The sequence below is a fragment of the Dicentrarchus labrax genome, unplaced genomic scaffold (assembly GCF_905237075.1).
Source record: "Dicentrarchus labrax unplaced genomic scaffold, dlabrax2021, whole genome shotgun sequence".
In the NCBI taxonomy this organism is placed as follows: Eukaryota; Metazoa; Chordata; class Actinopteri; family Moronidae; genus Dicentrarchus; species Dicentrarchus labrax.
This window is the reverse complement of record NW_026136712.1, coordinates 11,209,741-11,227,377: the sequence shown is the minus strand read 5'-3', so window position 1 is coordinate 11,227,377 and position 17,637 is coordinate 11,209,741. Positions and strand designations below refer to the sequence as shown.

The 17,637-nt window shown below is 38.9% G+C and overlaps 3 protein-coding genes across 11 annotated transcripts; 1 reads left to right on the top strand and 2 right to left on the bottom strand.

Annotated features, from left to right (window-relative positions):
* The first annotated feature begins 3 nt into the window (after positions 1 to 3).
* Positions 4 to 6,611, top strand: LOC127373245 (troponin T, slow skeletal muscle-like). 7 transcript variants are annotated; one of them, XM_051417535.1, is made up of 12 exons: positions 4 to 90; positions 2,742 to 2,771; positions 2,864 to 2,877; positions 2,968 to 2,994; positions 3,464 to 3,479; positions 3,587 to 3,647; positions 3,738 to 3,854; positions 3,991 to 4,068; positions 4,210 to 4,323; positions 4,446 to 4,555; positions 4,733 to 4,946; positions 5,250 to 6,611. In XM_051417535.1, exons 2-12 carry the CDS (start codon positions 2,749 to 2,751, stop codon positions 5,265 to 5,267), a joined length of 792 nt encoding a protein of 263 aa, XP_051273495.1. In that variant the 5' UTR covers positions 4 to 90; positions 2,742 to 2,748; the 3' UTR covers positions 5,268 to 6,611. The 7 variants fall into 7 exon arrangements, with proteins under 7 accessions (XP_051273495.1, XP_051273494.1, XP_051273493.1 ...); XM_051417534.1 differs by having other exon boundaries at positions 3,461 to 3,479; XM_051417532.1 differs by lacking the exon at positions 4 to 90 and having other exon boundaries at positions 2,328 to 2,771; positions 3,461 to 3,479; positions 4,733 to 4,823; positions 4,906 to 4,946.
* LOC127373242 (dynein axonemal assembly factor 3-like) lies at positions 2,996 to 10,006 on the bottom strand. Of its 3 annotated transcripts, none has more exons than XM_051417523.1 (13): positions 9,892 to 10,006; positions 9,556 to 9,638; positions 8,544 to 8,650; positions 8,364 to 8,457; positions 8,100 to 8,254; positions 7,451 to 7,630; positions 7,213 to 7,335; positions 7,009 to 7,131; positions 6,740 to 6,884; positions 6,308 to 6,422; positions 6,079 to 6,153; positions 5,705 to 5,858; positions 2,996 to 4,033 (listed from the first exon to the last, which is right to left on the bottom strand). In XM_051417523.1, exons 2-12 carry the CDS (start codon positions 9,635 to 9,637, stop codon positions 5,717 to 5,719), a joined length of 1,341 nt encoding a protein of 446 aa, XP_051273483.1. In that variant the 5' UTR covers position 9,638; positions 9,892 to 10,006; the 3' UTR covers positions 2,996 to 4,033; positions 5,705 to 5,716. The 3 variants fall into 3 exon arrangements, with proteins under 3 accessions (XP_051273483.1, XP_051273484.1, XP_051273481.1); XM_051417524.1 differs by having other exon boundaries at positions 5,715 to 5,858; XM_051417521.1 differs by lacking the exon at positions 2,996 to 4,033 and having other exon boundaries at positions 5,421 to 5,858.
* Positions 10,007 to 10,208: 202 nt separating this feature from the next.
* Positions 10,209 to 14,973, bottom strand: syt5b (synaptotagmin Vb). The gene is made up of 9 exons (XM_051417525.1): positions 14,749 to 14,973; positions 13,618 to 13,821; positions 12,560 to 12,735; positions 12,368 to 12,466; positions 12,097 to 12,264; positions 11,606 to 11,773; positions 11,306 to 11,423; positions 11,051 to 11,184; positions 10,209 to 10,948 (listed from the first exon to the last, which is right to left on the bottom strand). The coding sequence occupies exons 2-9, from the start codon at positions 13,814 to 13,816 to the stop codon at positions 10,739 to 10,741; spliced, it is 1,272 nt and encodes a 423-aa protein (XP_051273485.1). The 5' UTR covers positions 13,817 to 13,821; positions 14,749 to 14,973; the 3' UTR covers positions 10,209 to 10,738.
* Positions 14,974 to 17,637: the final 2,664 nt, after the last annotated feature.

Sequence of the window (17,637 nt, the reverse complement as noted above, 5' to 3'; positions counted from 1 at the left end):
CCCCTTATATAAAGCTCTGTCTCCCCTCTAGTTGTTACTCTCCTTGTTTTCATCCGTGAACAGCCTTCCATCCATCCTTTTGCTGTTCAGGTATGTTGTTTTGACTTTTTTCTTCACGCTGTTCTTTTCCTAAAGCAATGTCGAAGTGGCAGTTTTCTGTCTTTCTGAGATATTTGCAATCAATCATAAACTTAAAACCATCAAAATAGACTAGGCTCTTCTCTTTTTAGAGTTATAATTTAAATCTGGCACAGTCTTTACATGATATATGTAGTAGTACATGTAGTATGTAGCACAGTAACTGGTATGTAGTTCTAAAATCTCCTGAACGTGCACACCATTGGTTTTGATTATTGTTTATGGACTTTGAATTACATTATTATTACTCCAAGGCTATGAAATAGTTTGCTCAAATTAGCTTGTTTAATGCAGCTATACTCAATATTCTTCATGATAACAATTCATCAAATGACTATGTCTAATATGCAAACTTGTAGTGATGAACCCACATACAGTTGCCCTCAGCACTGCAGACCTTTTTTTAGTGTCTTTCAGCTCATTGTTTTGATTTTCTGGCTCATAACATAATGTGAAATATATACATCCAAGATGCCATGTTATAATGGCTGCTCAAGCAGAAACATCTAGATGGTTTGTACTAAACATTTTAGGCCTGCAGTATCAGGTATCTTTGCAAACTCTGGGATTGACATTAAATTATAATAAAATTCAGTGGACAAAACAGCACAGTTGAACAGCTGGACCCACCACTGGGTCGGTGAGTGCTGATAAAGGTGTATTATATCTCTCACGCTCACTCATGACAAGTTATTCTCGGTGCCCTTGGCCTCTCTGTCTGCCTGTGACTCTGTTGGTCAGTTTGGCCAGAAACACTCAACAGTGGTACGATGTGATGAATTCCTCTCCCAATCCCTCATCTGCCTTTTGTCCCTGTGCCCGTGTTTATTCAGATTCACATGCTCATGCTCTGAGATCTTGGCTAAAAACTAACTATGACGGGATCTAAGAGGCCTCAGTGCTCAGTGTACCATGATAGTACACTAAAACACAGGCAGTCTGGGAGTGGCTCCAGTTATTTGCATTGAAAATAGTGTTTCGACATTTGGTCAAAGTCACACTGAAATATGTAAACTTTAGTAATCTTTAGGAACGCAAAACTTACTTATGGTGCTCCACAGCATAGTTATTATAGTTTTGTATTTTATCATTCATTTTTATTTTTATTTTGTTTTTAATTTGTGTTTTCTGTTAGTTTCCACTGCGGTTTTGCTTGTTTCAGTTTAGTGTTTATTGGTTAATGTTTAGTTTTAGTTTAATTATTATTCAGTTGTTGTCAGGGGCAATATTTAAGAAGATCAGTATATGTATTATAATACAAACATTGACTCACAGTCATGTAGACGTCCCAGTCACAATAAACATATGCACCAATACCTCCTCACGCTAGTTGTGTTGACTAATTTGACCCAATTGACAAAGACTAAAACTGAAGACATTTCCTCTCTATTTTTATATTATTTTAGTTAGTTTTGTAAGTAAACAATATCGTCTCAGTTTTAATTTTTTTCTAAAGTCTAGTTTTTATTTCAGATCACTAAAGTGTTTTTTCACACACTAGTTAGAGCTTTTAGTTTACTTTTAGTTAACTATAATAATGTTGCTCCACACATATTTAGACATCCCTTCAGTTCAGTGAGACTGCGAGTGGATCAAATGACAATAGAGGACTTGGCTGGTGTTAATAGCAGCCAGTCGACCAGCTTAATCTCTCCATCCCACATTCTCTCTTGTAAATCAAATTAAACAAGAAGGATTGGCCAGATACGTCACTGTTATCCTGGGTAACAGGACACTGCTCCGGCCTGCAGCCCCTCTGGCCTCTTCTATTCCTAGATCATTAGCTACAAATGGCTCTCCCCTTAATCTTATTCTTTGAACTAAAGCACTGACGTTTAACGCGTATTGCATCTCCAGTGACCGTCTCACAAGTCATGAAATTTGTTCACTATTTTAATTTTTGACATCAGGAGATAGGAGCTTCTATGGCCCTTAAATGGATAGCAAAGGATTATATTTTTCTTTTGGCAACTTTTGCCACAGTGGCTACAAGTGGCAATTACAGAATAACCTAGGGCACATTGAATTTCTCATAATTTCCCAACATTTCATGTCAGTTGCTTTAAAGGCGTCATCATTAGGTGACCTGACTGAGCTAAAATGTTATGTGGCACAAATAGAGAAGAGCCATAAAATCCAGCAAACTGATCCAGAAACACAGCAATACCTGTAGTTTCTAATGTTAGCTAACATAAGCCACACTAAGCTACTGGCCATTTCAGACTAAATAAGGCTGTAGCAGCAAAACTCATCAGTGTTTTTAATGGAGGGAGTTTGCGTTTTATTGTTTCTGAATTAGCTTTTAAATTTTAAGTGCTATATTGTGTTATTTACTATTCAAAAGTTACATAGTGTTGCTTTAAAGTTCCCTGAGTTTTTCCAAAAATAACATCAGACAAACCCATGTTGTTGTTTTATAGTTATAATTTTGACCATTTAAGACATGTTCTACAAATGTATGTTGTCATTACCCCTTTTAGCAGAACTACATTTTTAAATATCCTGAGAAAAATTTGAAAAATATGAGACCTTTCATATATTGGACTGATGCTGTTGCAAATTTATACTGGCAGTGATTTTTATATCTATGGTTTTCTCTCCAGTGTCACCATGTCTGATTTAGAAGATCATGGGTGAGTCATTCCAGTCCTGCCAACTCACCTATTATTCATCATTTCTAAACTTTTATGGTATAATGTGTATTTTTAATTCTTTTTTTATTTAGAGGCCATCAGGAGGGTAAGGAAATTCATTCATTAATTGAATAAAGCAGCATTTTCATCTCTTCTCTCACTCACTCAAGTGCTCTGTCAATCTTTCTTTCTCCAGAAGAAGATGAGGAGCAGGGAGAAGGAGGTGAGACAGTGTGTTGATTTTATTAGCCTTTCCTTAACACATTCAGATACACGCTATGAAAGTGCAGAACAAGAACCCCTTCAGGACAGCTTTTAAAATGTAAATACTGATTTACATTTTGTAATCCGTCCCATTTACACATAGTTTTTAGCTGATTTGCCAGTCAATCACTGGTAGCACAGTAAAAGACAAGAACTTTGAATTTGAATTCAAAATGAGCAGGCAACCTTAAGCCTTAAATTGTCTCTAGACGTAGTGTGAAACAGTATGATAAGCTGTTTATCTTTTGTAGGGCAGTTAACAAGTCAGTGGTATGAACAGTGGCAACAATTAAAAAAATAAATATTTATGCCTTTTGCCTATTATAGTTAACATGCATAATTTTTTTCTGATGTGTTTTAAAATGTAACTGTCAAAAAATGACCTGACTCACTTTTTCATCGCTGCTCTGGCTATCATGTTGAAGAAGAACGCCCCAAATACAAGTAAGCCTACATGGGAATACTCAACACCAAAGAATATCGTCTGATTTTACCACTAAATGTGTTGCACTTAAGTAAAAATAATCTTATCTTATCGTGTTATTTTACAGGCCAGTGGTCACGCAGCTAGCTGCCCCCAAAATCCCTGAGGGGGAGAGGGTTGACTTTGATGTATGTTCCTTCAAGATTATTGTTAATGGAACAATTGCATGATTACAGCATCAAATCATCTTCATCTGTGTATCCACTGTTCCCTATAAGGATATCCACAGGAAAAGGATGGAGAAAGACCTCCTGGAGCTGCAGACTCTGATTGATGTCCACTTTGAGCAGAGGAAGAAGGAGGAAGAGGAGCTGATAGGACTCAAAGACAGGATTGTACTGCCTTTCCCATGCTGTTTTCTCCATTTATTTGTCTGAAAGAGAGATTTGTCAGGATACACTGACTGTTCAGAATAATAGTGATGAAAGAGCCATGTGTGAAAGTCCAGCTGGCGTGGTTTTTCTGTTATAGGAGAGCCGCCGGGCAGAGAGAGCAGAGCAGCAGCGTGTGAGGGCTGAAAAAGAGCGGGACAGACAGACACGGATTGCGGTGATTAATGCTTAACATTGTATTACACATGTTGTTTAATCCATGCATGTCAATAATCCGCTAACATCACCCTATTTTGACCCTCCACACTATAAAAGAGAAATTTAAGTAGCAGTAATCAGCTGAAGATGACTCCCACAGGAGGAGAGACAGAGGAAAGAGGACGAAGAGGCCAAGAAGAGGGCGGATGATGAGGCCAAGAAGAAGAAAGTGCTCTCCAACATGGGGGCTCACTTTGGAGGGTTCCTGGCCAAGGTCAGAATAATACATTTGTAGGCAAGGTGTGTCACTATATACCACAAGTATGTGGAGTGCATATTTCTAGTTCCTTCTGTAAGTCCATGTGTCTGAAGGGGAGTTGTGTTGGTTTCCTGCAGGTAGAGCAGAGGCGAGGCAAAAGGCAAACGGCGAGGGAAATCAAGAAGAAGACTCTAGCAGAGAGACACAAGCCACTGGCTATAGAGAACCTGAGAGAGGATGGCCTGAGGTTAGTTTAAAGTCCATTAAAGAATGAGAATGAATTGAGTTGTTGCCAGTCGATTTGGATTCATTCACAAAAATGTGCATTACATTAGTTGTAGGAATGCCAGCTAGGTAGTCCAGGCCATTTTAATCTGTAGCCAGTGACCTCTTAGAAGGTGTGTTTAACGTTGTTGTGTTTTAGAGAGAGAGCCAAGGAGATGTGGGAATGTATCTACAAGCTGGAGTCAGAGAAATTCGATCTGACTGAGAAGATGAGGAGGCAGAAGTATGAGGTTAGCCGTTCAACTGAAAATATACGGAATTTAAAAAATTTACCATTTGTGAGGTCAGATTGTATGTTTTTTTTCCTTTCAGATCAACGTCCTCCTGAACCGAATCCAACATGCTCAGAAATTGTGAGTCATCTGCTCATTGTCCTTAACAACCATTAAACAACAATCACACACCAAGATAGAAAAAGTATTGTTGAGCACTGTAGAGAGCTACTTTGCATTGACTATGCAAATATATGATATGGAAAGAATTGCTTATAAACAGGAAACGGCACTCACAGCTCTGCCACTTTATGCACAGGGTGCAAACATCTAAGATATTATCATAAAGTGATAAGGCTGATCTCTAACACTTGCTGGTTGTTTCTGTGTGGACTAGAATTGATCATAATCTACTTTACTATTGTTTTCTTGTCTCAAATGCAGCAAAAAGGTCCATGGTAAGGGGAAGGTTGGAGGACGCTGGAAGTGAACTCACACAGGAGGCACAAAGAAACAAGAAGACAGTCCACGATTGCAGCAGTTTTGCAGTGTTCATCACTTAAGCTAAGAGAGATATAAGAGATCTATGTGTGGCAATTACTGAAATACAACCACTTGCATTGGCATCTGTATTTATTAAAATGCATGTATACATAACATTTTCTATCAGAATCATTCAAAATGGAAATCTGATTATTCTCCTGGAAAATTCAAACAGCTACTACAAACAAAAATGAAGTACTATCTATCTTCATGAAGGAAAGATAAATTCTGTCTGCATAAGAGCTGATGAAATGTGCTCTGAAGCAATGTCATCTTGCCTATCAGTTGCAAATTGTGAAGGTGAAGCTGCTGACAATGGGGAGCAGAGTAAACCGCTCTGATGACATTAACATTACCATTAACCACCTTCACTTCTTCCGTGGTATGAAAACAGCGTGGACATCATCAATCTTCCCCTCAAGCCACGGTTCAAATTCAGCCTCTAGAGCGATGCGCAACACTTCCTTTGCAAAGCCTGCTTCCTGCACTTTGCTCAGATCCAAAATGTACCTGAGATACACAGTGACACACAAACACAACTTCAATGCAAAAACCAGTTACAATTATTATTAAATGTGAACAGTGAACTTAAATATAGGATATGTAACAGACAGGAAATATCAGATACACACAAGCAAATACTCTGCACCTGTGCATTTCATTGCCACTGTACTCTTGGTGACTGTACTGTCACCATGGTAACAAGCCCTGTTACTATAAAAACCCTCACTTGGCCAACTCCACGACGAGCACAGCGTCTGGTGCTGCAATCTGTCTCATTGTTGGGCCCAACTGGTGCACGCAGCTTTACAGCATTGACAGAGAGGGAACAGAAACACAGGAATTAAACATAATCAGCAGTTATGTTAGTATTCTGCTGTCCACTATATTTGTATTTATATATTTAAATCTCTTATTGCATCTTTATCTTTGTAAAAGATCAGAGGAAAAGCTTTCACCTGGCAGAGAAGTAGATTGAGTTGAAGAAGTGTGAATATTTCTGTTTTTGTGGCAGTTTGTGGAGTGAATCCATAGGCAGGAAGGTCACAGAGATCCCATTCAGACACATCAAGTCTGAAAAGGATTTGAGAAAATGCAGTGCTGAAACCATCTTTTTTACACTGTTACCGTTTTCTGTGTGCTAAACATCAGAACAGCCTTCAGAAGGATGCGAAGTGAACTGTCATACACATACCAAAACCTAATTTGCATTTACGCTTCTTTCATGTATTTAAACATGTAAATTAAAACACACTGAAATACTACAGCGTGCTGTGTAGCTGAATTCCATTTTTCACCTCAATCTGAACATTTAGAGTTAAAAAGATTTTGAGCTGCTATTCCTGTTCTTATCATCTGGAGCCACAGGCCTGCTAGTGTTAACCATTTACCAGTGATGGTGATAGATTTTCGGTCAGTCTGTGTGGATGGCTGCAGTGCTTCAGCGTCTGACTGAGAAGTAGTGGGGCAGCCCCGTCTACTGGACAGGGACTGGAACAATGCCTGTACATTTGCAATGGAGATATCCTGGGCTGTCTGTGGATGTGAGGAAAGGAAGGGATCAGTGTATATATATATATATATATATATATATATGAAGAAACAGAGATCTAACTATAATCTAACATGTAATCCGTGATATTACTACTGTATATTTTACCTTGATGTATTGCCCATTCTGTGTCTTCAGCAGGCTCTTGTCTTCAGTTTCTATGCCAAAGGCGAGGTAAGGACTGGAAACAATGTCCCCCCAGTAGCCCCGGACAGCCACTCTGTCCCCTTTCTGTCCATAAACACGCAAAGACAAGTTCCTTCACACCATCTTATTCTGCATTGCATAGAAACATTGTTTAGAAACACTTACCTGATTGAACACTCGTGAAGAGAGCAAAGTTGGATTGGCTGTTTGGTAGACACCTTCCCTCATTTCGAACGCCAGACCTCGTTCCCTCCATCGCACATATTGCTGTTTGTTGATGGCACCACACTGCAGATAGAGAGTGAGTGTCCATTCTTCAGTGAAACATATAAACTTCTAATTCCTGTGGGTAACTTGGTGTAGCACATTTTAACGGACAAATGTACACCAAACATTCAAATACCCCTTTCTCGTGCAGTTTCATCGTAAGGTCCCAGTCGAAGCTGCCCCCCTTGGAGTTGTAGCGTGTTCCAAGGTGTTGCCTGACCCGATAATCCCAGGCCTTCGACATTGAGATAGATGATGAAGTCTGAGGCTGGATCCACAACTTCAATATCCTGGCCAGCTCATCTCGCTCCTTAAACTGTAGAAATATAAATAGACTGAATTTGCGCCCACACAGCTTCATTTTGTTCATCATGTACTGTATAATACATGTAGTTTCACATGGGTTTGACTGAGCAGGCCTCAGAAAAAGCTCAATCATAAGGTCCTAAAGGTCCAGTGTGTAACATTTAGGAAGATCAATGAGCAGAAATGTTATATAATACGCATAACTATGTTTTGATTAGTGTATAATCACCTGAATATAGGAATCGTTATGTTTTTGTTACCTAAAAACAAGTATTTTTTATCGACAGGCGCCGTGTATCGCATTACATGGTGAACCGCCATATTTCTACAGTAGTTTTTTGCGGCCACTGTAATTTGTTCTTCACGTAAGGGAAGGGTGAAGCAACGGGGTTGCAATCTGCAACTACACTGCCAGATGCCACTAAATCCTACATACTGGACCTTTACAGAAACACGTCTTGTTCAACAAATAATTGTACCTTGAGAAGCGTTGTGTTCAGGCAGGTGTGTGTGGCTGTCTCCAGTGATTCAGTAACAGACAGAGAGAGCTGTGACGCTGCATGTCTCAGTATCTCTTCTGTCTGACTGCGGATCTCACTGTTCCCAAACACCTCCAGGAATACCTCCGTCTTCTCTGAAAATAAAAAAACACATAGCAAAATATCTTCTAGCACATCTAGCGCCATAATAGCTTTATTGAACTAAATGTATAAAGTTAATAATTTCACAAAAATCCTACTTACCATTGTTTCCCATGCTTTCCTGGGGCATCAGTGCCAAGTAGAGGAGCAGAAGCTGTCTAGCCACCTCCTCCATGCTGTTTTCTATCACCCACACCTGCAGTGGGGCAGAGAGAAGAAGTTTGCAGTTCGCAGTAGGGCATAACAATTTGTCACACAACAGTTTAAGATACTATGGCTCACATGTAGGCTTTTCTTGCTCTGCAAACCAGCAATGGTCTTCAAAATATGTCGTAGGTCTCCACTGCCAACCAGTAAAACATTGACCTCCCCTTCAGGTCTCACAGGGCCTGGGCACAGAGAGAGATAGCATACAGTAGGTATATAGTTAGAACCAACAGAAATGTCTCATAGCACTGAGTATCAAAAGTTGGCATTGAATGTATGGTCAGATTTATACTCTGGTTTACCTATTCTTTATTCAGATATTTAATGATTTGGTGATGATTTTAGACAGAATTCTTAGGAGTTTGAAATGCTGGATTATAGGTCCCAAAGTAAAGCTTTAAAAAAGATATTGTGTTATAGTATCAAAATATTTCAAATGGTATCCAGCCCCACACATCTCCTGTGCTATTTAAATAGGATGGACTTTATTATTCAGTGCAATAAACCTGCAGTAGGTACCAACAGGATATTATTAGGGACTGCCAATGCCGTTGATTTAACTAGGTAACAGTTGAGTTTGAGGCCTTGATTTGGTTTGATTTGTCTGGTTTTGTGTACAAATTCATTAAATTACTATAACACATTATCTGCTGGTATAACAATAAGCTCCACAATACAATAACCACACTAATGCATTAAAATGAGCACTTATGTAAAAACACAATACAGAAGTAACAAAATGTAGGCCTCAAGTGCCAAAAGTGAAAGTACTCATTATGCAGAATGGCCCCTGTTAGTGTTTATTTATTGGATCATCATTAATGCATCAACATGTAAGTGCTACTTTAATGTTGTAGTGGTGGTCGAGGTGAAGCCAACTCCTTCATATAGCTTACTGTTGGGCAGATTAACCCATAACAGTGTATACAGCTCATATATTCTGTATGTAATATATAACTAATGCTGTAAAATGAATGTAGTGGAGTAAAAAACACAATATTTAGCAACATAAAGAAGAGTACATGAGTAAAAATGTACTCAGTTACTTCCCACCACTGCACACAACCAACACTGCTGAGGCTCTCACCCGTGCTCAGGAGGTCTCGAGCGGGACTGAAGCCCCACCAGGTGATGCAGCCCGCGCCCTCGGAGGCCCGTCCAGCACTCATCCTGCAGCGCGACCGAAAAGAAAGACAAACAAACAAACACCTAACCGTTCACATCAAGACTCAACCGGTAAGGGTAAGGTTAACGCTTAGCTTAGCACTAACTAACTGTTAGCTCATTATAGATAATTAACGGTACTCGGCCGAAAGAAGCGTATCAATAAAACACGTCTCTGTCCTCAATATGGTGATAAAACCTGTCATAAGCTGCCACCAGATAATATCACACAATAAAACACAAGGGGGGAAAAACTCACCTCAATTGTGACAACGGAGTGAAATTTACAGCTGGTCTGAACAGAAAGTTTGAGTTCTGTTGCTAGGCAACAGTGTCTGAATGGGGAAGACAAGCGCCATCTCCCAGTGATATGGCCTCACTGCAGTCCTCTCTTTTTAGATCTGAAGGCCAATAGATTATAATGCTGAAAGATGGTTGTGTAATTGTATTATCCAGAATGTTCTTCTCTCTGCAATAGCACTCGAGAGTATTTCCCCTACAGCTTTTATTTAATTGTCACAGTTAAACAGTAGATTTAATTTTAATGTAATAAAAGGAAAGAGAGTAAGAAATGCATTGATGTGAAACTGTCAATTGTGGGTTTATTTGCATTTGAAAAGATCCAGGGCATTACAGCAGGCCTTTTTAAGCAATCTGTTGCACTACAGCACTGCAAAATGAGCAAAAAGGCCCAGTGTACATTTCTTGAAATGTAAAAGCTCTACCATGTCTTCAGAGTCAACTAACATTTCAGAGCACAGTAATTCTGATATACTTCATTTATGTATCTAAATTTTTACTAGGCCCATGAATGAGCATATACACAAAATATGCACATTTACAGATAAGTGTTATTCAACACAAGCACAGAGTCAAATTGGTTTACAGTATAAGGTAAGGAGGAGGTTTTAATAACAACCAAATATCAAAAATGGTCTTTACATTGCACACATACTCACACACACACACACACAAACACACACATGCACACATTCAATTATCTCAAAATAAACAAAATGGAACACAGAACATGCTAAATGAGAAAACATCAGGATTAACAATAAGTAACACATCAGTAGTAATTGATACTCGAACAAGATACGACTCTAACGAGGTTTTGCTTTGAGTGCTGCATCGACTTCCTCTTCTGGCAGGAGCGTGTGCCACTGGGCTACTGGACGTCTGGGATTGGCAAGCATATCTGACCAGTGGCGCAGGCCGACTCCTGTAGCTCCGTAACCCATGAAGGTCTTTCCAATGGGGTCATTGCTACCAAGTTTATCGTAGTCGAACACTGTGAGGACGACCTGCACTTTCTGAAAGACGAAAGATAGATGTGTTATCAAACCATTCCCCACCCCCACACATCAACACTGTTTGTTACATTTCAAATTGATTGATATGGAGACACAGCCTACCTGTATCTGTTCAAAGGGGACTTCAAAGCTGAAGCTCTCATTAAAGTAAGGGTTGAGCGTGTTTTTCTTGACTGTCGTCTTCTTCTTTTTAATCCGTTTCCCATTTTGCTGCAGGACAATCTTCACAAACGGATCTTTTGAAAGAGGAAATTAGGGTGTTTTTTTTTTTTTTTTACTTCCTCATGACACTGAAGTTTGTTGAGATAAATATAAATATCTGACAAAGTGATAATAAGTGGCAGGAGGCTTAATTACCTGACAAGCCACCAACATCCATTTTCTTCAGGTTCTTTGCCTCCATGATGTTCACTGTCAGTTTTCCAGCAGTGGGAACATACCGTAAAGAAATGCAAATATCGCCCAGTTTTTCTTGCTGAAAGGAAAATATTCTAGATTACCACCAAGTCCCATCAAATTAAATTCAACACATCTTTTATAAAAAAATTATTTCTACTGATTTCTAATATAATATTTAAATATATATATATATTTAAAATTTTATATTTTGAATATTGCTTTTGAGTTCAAATATTTATCTTCCACAATATATCATACCTCCTCCTTCTCACCACTCTCCAAGTCTCTCCATTGTTGCATTGGCTGTCCCAAATCAACACTGTTCATGGCGATCTTTATCTCACCAATCATATCATGCTTGGAGAAACGATCAAAGTCAAAAACTTGCAGCACCAAAGTCTTTCCGCCTAACTCTGCATAGGGGATCTAGAAAGAGAAGTTATTACTACATTAGGATGTACAATAGGTGAAGGTAATCAGTAGGCAATTATGTTTACATGTAACAAAATGTACAAATTCACAATAACAAAGAACAATTAAAAACATACTGCATTGTTTTTGGGGGGAGGGATACCTTGACAGACACCATTCAAGGAATGAAAGACTAAAGACGGGAAGTAGAGACAGGCCAAACTTCTGCCTCATGAGGGCAAAAAGTGATACGTCATCAACAACCTGGAACACCAACATAAGCTGGGACAATAGAAAGAAAAAAAAACAACAGTTAACTCGATGACGATGCGTGGTACCTTAAAGATGAAAGTCTCGTTGAAAACAGGACATAAATTCTTGCGTTGGACTTTGGTCTCGTACTTCTTCTTTTTGTCTGGCAACAAAAAGACCTTGACATAGGGGTCTGAGGTTCCCCCCATGTCCATAGCAGCAAGGTCCTGAGCCTGAAGGATACCCACTATAAGCTTCAGAGGAAAGAGAACAAGTGTCAGAGTGACCAGTGAAAGGCTTGAGTCTTTATTGGCTTTGATGAAACTAATAATGATTTTGTTTTCACACAGGACCTACCTGGGAATCTGTGAAGTTGTAGTCCAACGAGAACTCCAGCTTACCCAGCTTTTCCTGTTCTTTCTCTTCTTCCTCCCCTTCCTTCTTTACTTCACCCTCCTGCAAGATAACAACATCAGTGCATTGGATATTCACCATGAACATGACCATCAGGTAAGATTATACAATAATGGGTTACTGGAAATCATATACCTTATCCCCAGCCTCTCCGTCACCTTCCTTTTCCTTTCTGCGTCGACCTGTCTTCCTCTCCCTGACTTTCTTTGGCTTTTTCTTTTTCCCAAAGCATTTTTTGAAGACACAGAAGATGCAGCAGGCCACCAAAACCAGGACTACCACAACAATGGCCGCTACTGCCCACATGGGAACTGCAAAATAAAAAGAGATAAGAAAGTTCAAGTTTCATTGTCACATATAATCATACATACACCATATATATATATAGTATTACGCAGTAGTATTGACCATATGCAGAATGATAGGAGTATGCTTATTTTGGTAGAAAGGAGTGGATGTCTAATCCCTTGATGTCCTTTACATTCATGATAACACTCAAACAACAACCACAAAAACCTCAACAAACCGACCAAAAAAACGTCTGTTTGAACCTGATCTTTAAGTAGAGATCCTCGATTTAAAACACTACCCTTTCAAACACAGGCTTTGTATAAGCTTGTTGGTCTTACACATCAGGATTTTCAAAAGGATTTAAATCTTGAGATTACATCAAAGAAAACTAGATCCACTATCATAAATCACTTTACTCCCATAATCTAAACCATCTCTAACAATATCTTTTCCAAAGCTTGGACACAGAAACGAGAGCGTAATATGTTATGTCATCAAAATAAAATATGATTAATATAAAATGTGATGCTTCTTACAACAGAAGATTGGAGGATTCCTTTGAGCATTTCTATCTTGACGTGCTGTTTTAAGCTCATGTTTATCTAGGGACAGTTTGATGACCATGCATGTGTGTTGTCACCAACACCCTTTACCACAATCTGATAATAACACACTCCCAGCTGGGAGTGGCCCTGTTCCACTGCCATAGTCACCAGTAGTGCAGTTCATCATTAAGCGCTCTACTTACAGCTCCTCAGCAGGAGCTGCTAACTGATCTAACGTTCTCATGCAGTTTTTTCTCTTCCCATTTAATAATTATTTGTATTGTGTCAAATCTTAAAAATACTCTTATATCTTTAAAAATACTGATCACGCTCCTGCATCTTCTAGAAGTGGCTTACTTGGCAGATGCCCAAGCTCATTCATAAACTTCTCCTTCATGTGGTTGTAGTCATGGCTGGGGTGATGTTCTGAATGGGGGTGCTCATGGTGTTCTGTGTGTGAGTGCTCATGGTGAACTGGCTCTGTTGCTTCCTCTGGCTCTGGTTCAGACGACTCCGCAGCCCTCCGGGCCCGGACCCCAGCGCCAACCAACCTCATGGCACCTGTCAAAACATGAGAACCAGTGCAGTTATTTCTGTGGTGTTAGTTTGTCATGCTCTCCGTCACGCTGGCCCCTGCAGTAAGAGCTAACACAACTTCGTATGTATGCTGTGTAATCCCTATGTCCATGCGTTGCAGTACAGTTCAGGACCAGAGGACATCTCTAAGCCAGATGCTCAACATGGCTGACCCTAATCTCTCTGTTACTCTCATTCTCTCTGTCATCTCCCCCGCCCCATAACCCACGCTTTCACTCCCCCGTTTGTCCCATCCCCATTTTTCTCGTCACTGTCTATGCACGTAACTGGATTAAATGCTGGCACTACAATATTAATCCAAAATCCCAGATCCTCAAAGCTTAAATATATTCGGGGGTTGGTTTCCTCCCTCAATTTTCCTCCCTTGAAGAGTTTTCTGGAATGACGACTGTTTATTAAAGTGTTTCCAAGGACTTGCAGGGGACTATGGCCAAGATTTAGGGGAAACCCTGATCTTACTATTTTGAATAAGACAAAATAAACATAATTTATATGATTTAATGTATGAAAAGCAAAAATGTTTTTTGGAATCACAAACATTTCTCAAATGTAGAGCCAAATTTTACTAGTTGCAGCTGCTTTTTAATAGTAAATGCTGAATGAAATTAAAACATTGGCATCGATTCACATTGGTAACTCTTTATCAGCCATTTAAAAGGGTCTGATGTTTTAGGTTCAGATTCATAGGAAACTATAGGAAAATCATTCACATCAAAAGAACCAGTGTAGAGATTAACCAGTCCTTTAATTGGGTGTGTTTAAAAAATTTTATTTTATCATTAAAAAAAATCTAAAAGGTCTAGCTTTTTCTCACCAGTTCAAATTTTTTGTAATGTAGTGCGCTTAATCATAGTAGAAGTATTAAAGAAATCTTATGCAGCTTTATCTTACCTTTTGATGTTCCTTTAATTCCTTCTATACCCAAAGAGCTTTCGGAGCAACTTTTAGTATTTATTGTCGCTTCCCCTTTGGCCTGTTGGAGCCCTCACAAACCCATCGTTCCTTCTGTATGCCGCTGACTCTGACTGGCAGGCTCCCTGCAACCCTTTCCATCAAAGCTAAAGCACTGGCAAATCACTAGAGCACTGTTGTGATTTAATCCCCCCTACCCCTCCTCCCGATATTAGAATGCTGAAAACACATCTGTTGCTTCGTGTCTCTGACTGGAGACGCGTAAAGAGCAACAGTTTCCTTTTCTCATTTTACTACTGCGCTGTTAAAAACTTCACAAATTTAAATGTAAACAATTTAAGACTTCTCCTTGAGTAGGAAAAGTGACCGTTCATTATACTGATGAGACGTGGCAGTGGTGGTTGTGTTTATCCATTAGACTGAGGAGATTGTAGTGCATCGGGCCCTTCACTAATCCCTTCAGCATAGCTGTCCTCGCAGTCAATCGCCAATCTACCAACAACTCTCACCGAGAGTGGATATTCCATCCTCCCCATCCCTTGGCTTACCATTTTACTGTACAAAACACATACCCGTATTTAGAGCACTGTGAGCTGTAATCCCCAGGCATGCTGCCACGTGTTTGCGCTGTTACATCTGGAGATCTTAGTGGCTCCAATCAAACATGCAACAGCCTCCTCCAGTAGTTAATTTATAAACTGCAGGGGAAAAACAAAATGGAAAAGACCAACCCAGCAAAAAATGTTATATTGTGAACTTACAGCATTTATTGCAGGGCTGTTGAACTGGGTTGCATTATATTCCCCCTGTAGTGTGCACAGTGTCTTGTTGACATGACTTTTGCTATCAGTGAGGTCAGCTAATTAACAAGACCTTCTCTCCCCCGTTAAGGGCACTCCTCTAGATTTAAAGTAGCCTATATACAACAATAATAGAGACTATTTTATTTATTTTATGTAACTCAAGACCATGGTCACATGATATAGAGCACAAACAGTACATATGATAACGTTATCAAAATGATAGCACATGGAGGGCCTAAAGTACAACAAATGTTACTTAAACAAAGGAAGAACATTCTTTAAAGAAGGCACCTAGTTTACAAATGGCTTTCAGCTTATCTGATTGTAATAACAAAATTAATTTAAACATAGATGGGTGGTGTGGGTAATACTTAAACTCAAACAAAACATGATACTTGTCTCGCACACAAAGGTTGAATATCTCCTGGTTTCTATCCAGCCCTTTGTATCTTCCAATTACCTTAAAAGTGATGTTGTTCACTCTAAAATTATACAGTATCTGTCCCTGTACTTTAGGGTTTAGTTTTCATACAACAGACACTTTTTCCAGCTTAAGCTCTTGTTTTCACATGATGTCATTCTGCTGAGCTCACTTTGTGAGATGAAAGAGGCTGAAAGATCAGTTCATACAAATGATTGAGTATGAACAGCCCATATTATTGCAGGTTGGCATTTTAACTTTTAGGGTGTACTTCAGAAACTGAGGCGTAGTTTTTCCAACATATGTATTTCAAACCCCCACACTTCACATGTTGGTGTAATTAACTTGCCAAAAAGATCTAGTGTGATATTTACAGGTAAATCAAATTTTATACATTTATCAAAAAAATGGCAAACATTGCACAGGAGGCTTGCTTATGCAGCTCTGAAATGTCAATCTTAAATGGATCATTATAATTCATAATAACTGTTATTTGAAGCAATGGACAATCTATACTTTCTCCACTGCATACAAACTTTAGTTTTCTAATATACAATATACTTATCATGATTGTTAATCTTAGTAATCTGAATAAAGGTATAAATAGAGTGTGCAACACTTTTTCCCACTCTCAAGACACATCATCCACATTCATCAGTACCAAATTCTGGATGTAACTACTGTCTGTTAGTGTTACAGTGTCATCAAAATAATGGTAATTCTGTAGTAGATAGTCCTCTAGGTCTGATAAATAATGTAAATGACAATGGCGATACATTATCTCTGCCCAACGCCTGCTTGACATGCCAAAACAAATGTTTTAATACCATGAACAAATACACATGATTTGATGTTTTTGTACATATTTACTATATCCAAGAATGTTCAAGGGTCACTGTATATATACACTACAACACAGCTCAGCCTTCCAAGCATGGCGGAGAAACTACAGTGGCTGCAAAAGTCACAAAAAAACATGAAAGTTAAGAAACTTATCCCTATCTACAGCCAGCATTTGTCCATTCATGTGCTACTGTAGAAACACCTCCTTGGAGGAGGACACCCTTCCTCTGTAGATAAAAACAGTTCAGTCTAGGGTAACAAAAACACAATTCTTATTTTCAGGCGATTATACAATCATGAAGACATAGCTATAAATATTATATTTAATGTCTGTCAATAGATCCTTCTATGTGTTACACACTGGACCTTTAATACCTGCTTTTAACAGTTTGTACCAGAGTGCATCAGCAACAGCATACTGTAATCAATGAAAGAACAAAACAGTTTATTTTTAAAACAACACAAGACGTGTTTCAGTAAAAAAAGATATGGTAACTCCTTCTAAATCCTGTCTGATTTTGCCTCAGGGTGGAATTACCCTCTCAGAACATACTTTTAATTATACTCTAGTGATGTTTTGTAAACAGTGTTGTGTGTTCTTATTCAGTCATCGTAATATATATAAAGAACTGATCTGATACGAATCAATAGACTCTCAACTGTACAATATTATATTTAATTTATATTAGGTGTGTTTCAGCATTGTGTCACCGGATACAACAGACTAAAATATGACTTACGCCTGGCTGTGATGCACTGTTGACACACTTCTGCAACTGAATCTTATCTTTACTGAAACAT

What these genes read in the sequence shown, in the direction of transcription:
- LOC127373245 (XM_051417528.1), top strand. Translation starts at nt 2,686, where the DNA reads ATGCTGTTGCAAATTTATACTGGCAGTGATTTTTATATCTATGGTTTT. An exon ending in TCTGATTTAGAAGATCATGG is followed by an intron (nt 2,772 to 2,941) that starts GTGAGTCATTCC and finishes CACTCACTCAAG; the next exon opens with TGCTCTGTCAATCTTTCTTT. An exon ending in TTGGAGGGTTCCTGGCCAAG is followed by an intron (nt 4,324 to 4,445) that starts GTCAGAATAATA and finishes GGTTTCCTGCAG; the next exon opens with GTAGAGCAGAGGCGAGGCAA.
- LOC127373242 (XM_051417523.1), bottom strand. Translation starts at nt 9,637, where the DNA reads ATGAGTGCTGGACGGGCCTCCGAGGGCGCGGGCTGCATCACCTGGTGG. An exon ending in TGAAACTGCACGAGAAAGGG is followed by an intron (nt 7,336 to 7,450) that starts GTATTTGAATGT and finishes CTCTATCTGCAG; the next exon opens with TGTGGTGCCATCAACAAACA. An exon ending in AAAATCTATCACCATCACTG is followed by an intron (nt 6,423 to 6,739) that starts GTAAATGGTTAA and finishes AATCCTTTTCAG; the next exon opens with ACTTGATGTGTCTGAATGGG.
- syt5b (XM_051417525.1), bottom strand. Translation starts at nt 13,816, where the DNA reads ATGAGGTTGGTTGGCGCTGGGGTCCGGGCCCGGAGGGCTGCGGAGTCG. An exon ending in TGAGCTTGGGCATCTGCCAA is followed by an intron (nt 12,736 to 13,617) that starts GTAAGCCACTTC and finishes TTTATTTTGCAG; the next exon opens with TTCCCATGTGGGCAGTAGCG. An exon ending in ACGAGACTTTCATCTTTAAG is followed by an intron (nt 11,774 to 12,096) that starts GTACCACGCATC and finishes TTCTCTTTCTAG; the next exon opens with ATCCCCTATGCAGAGTTAGG.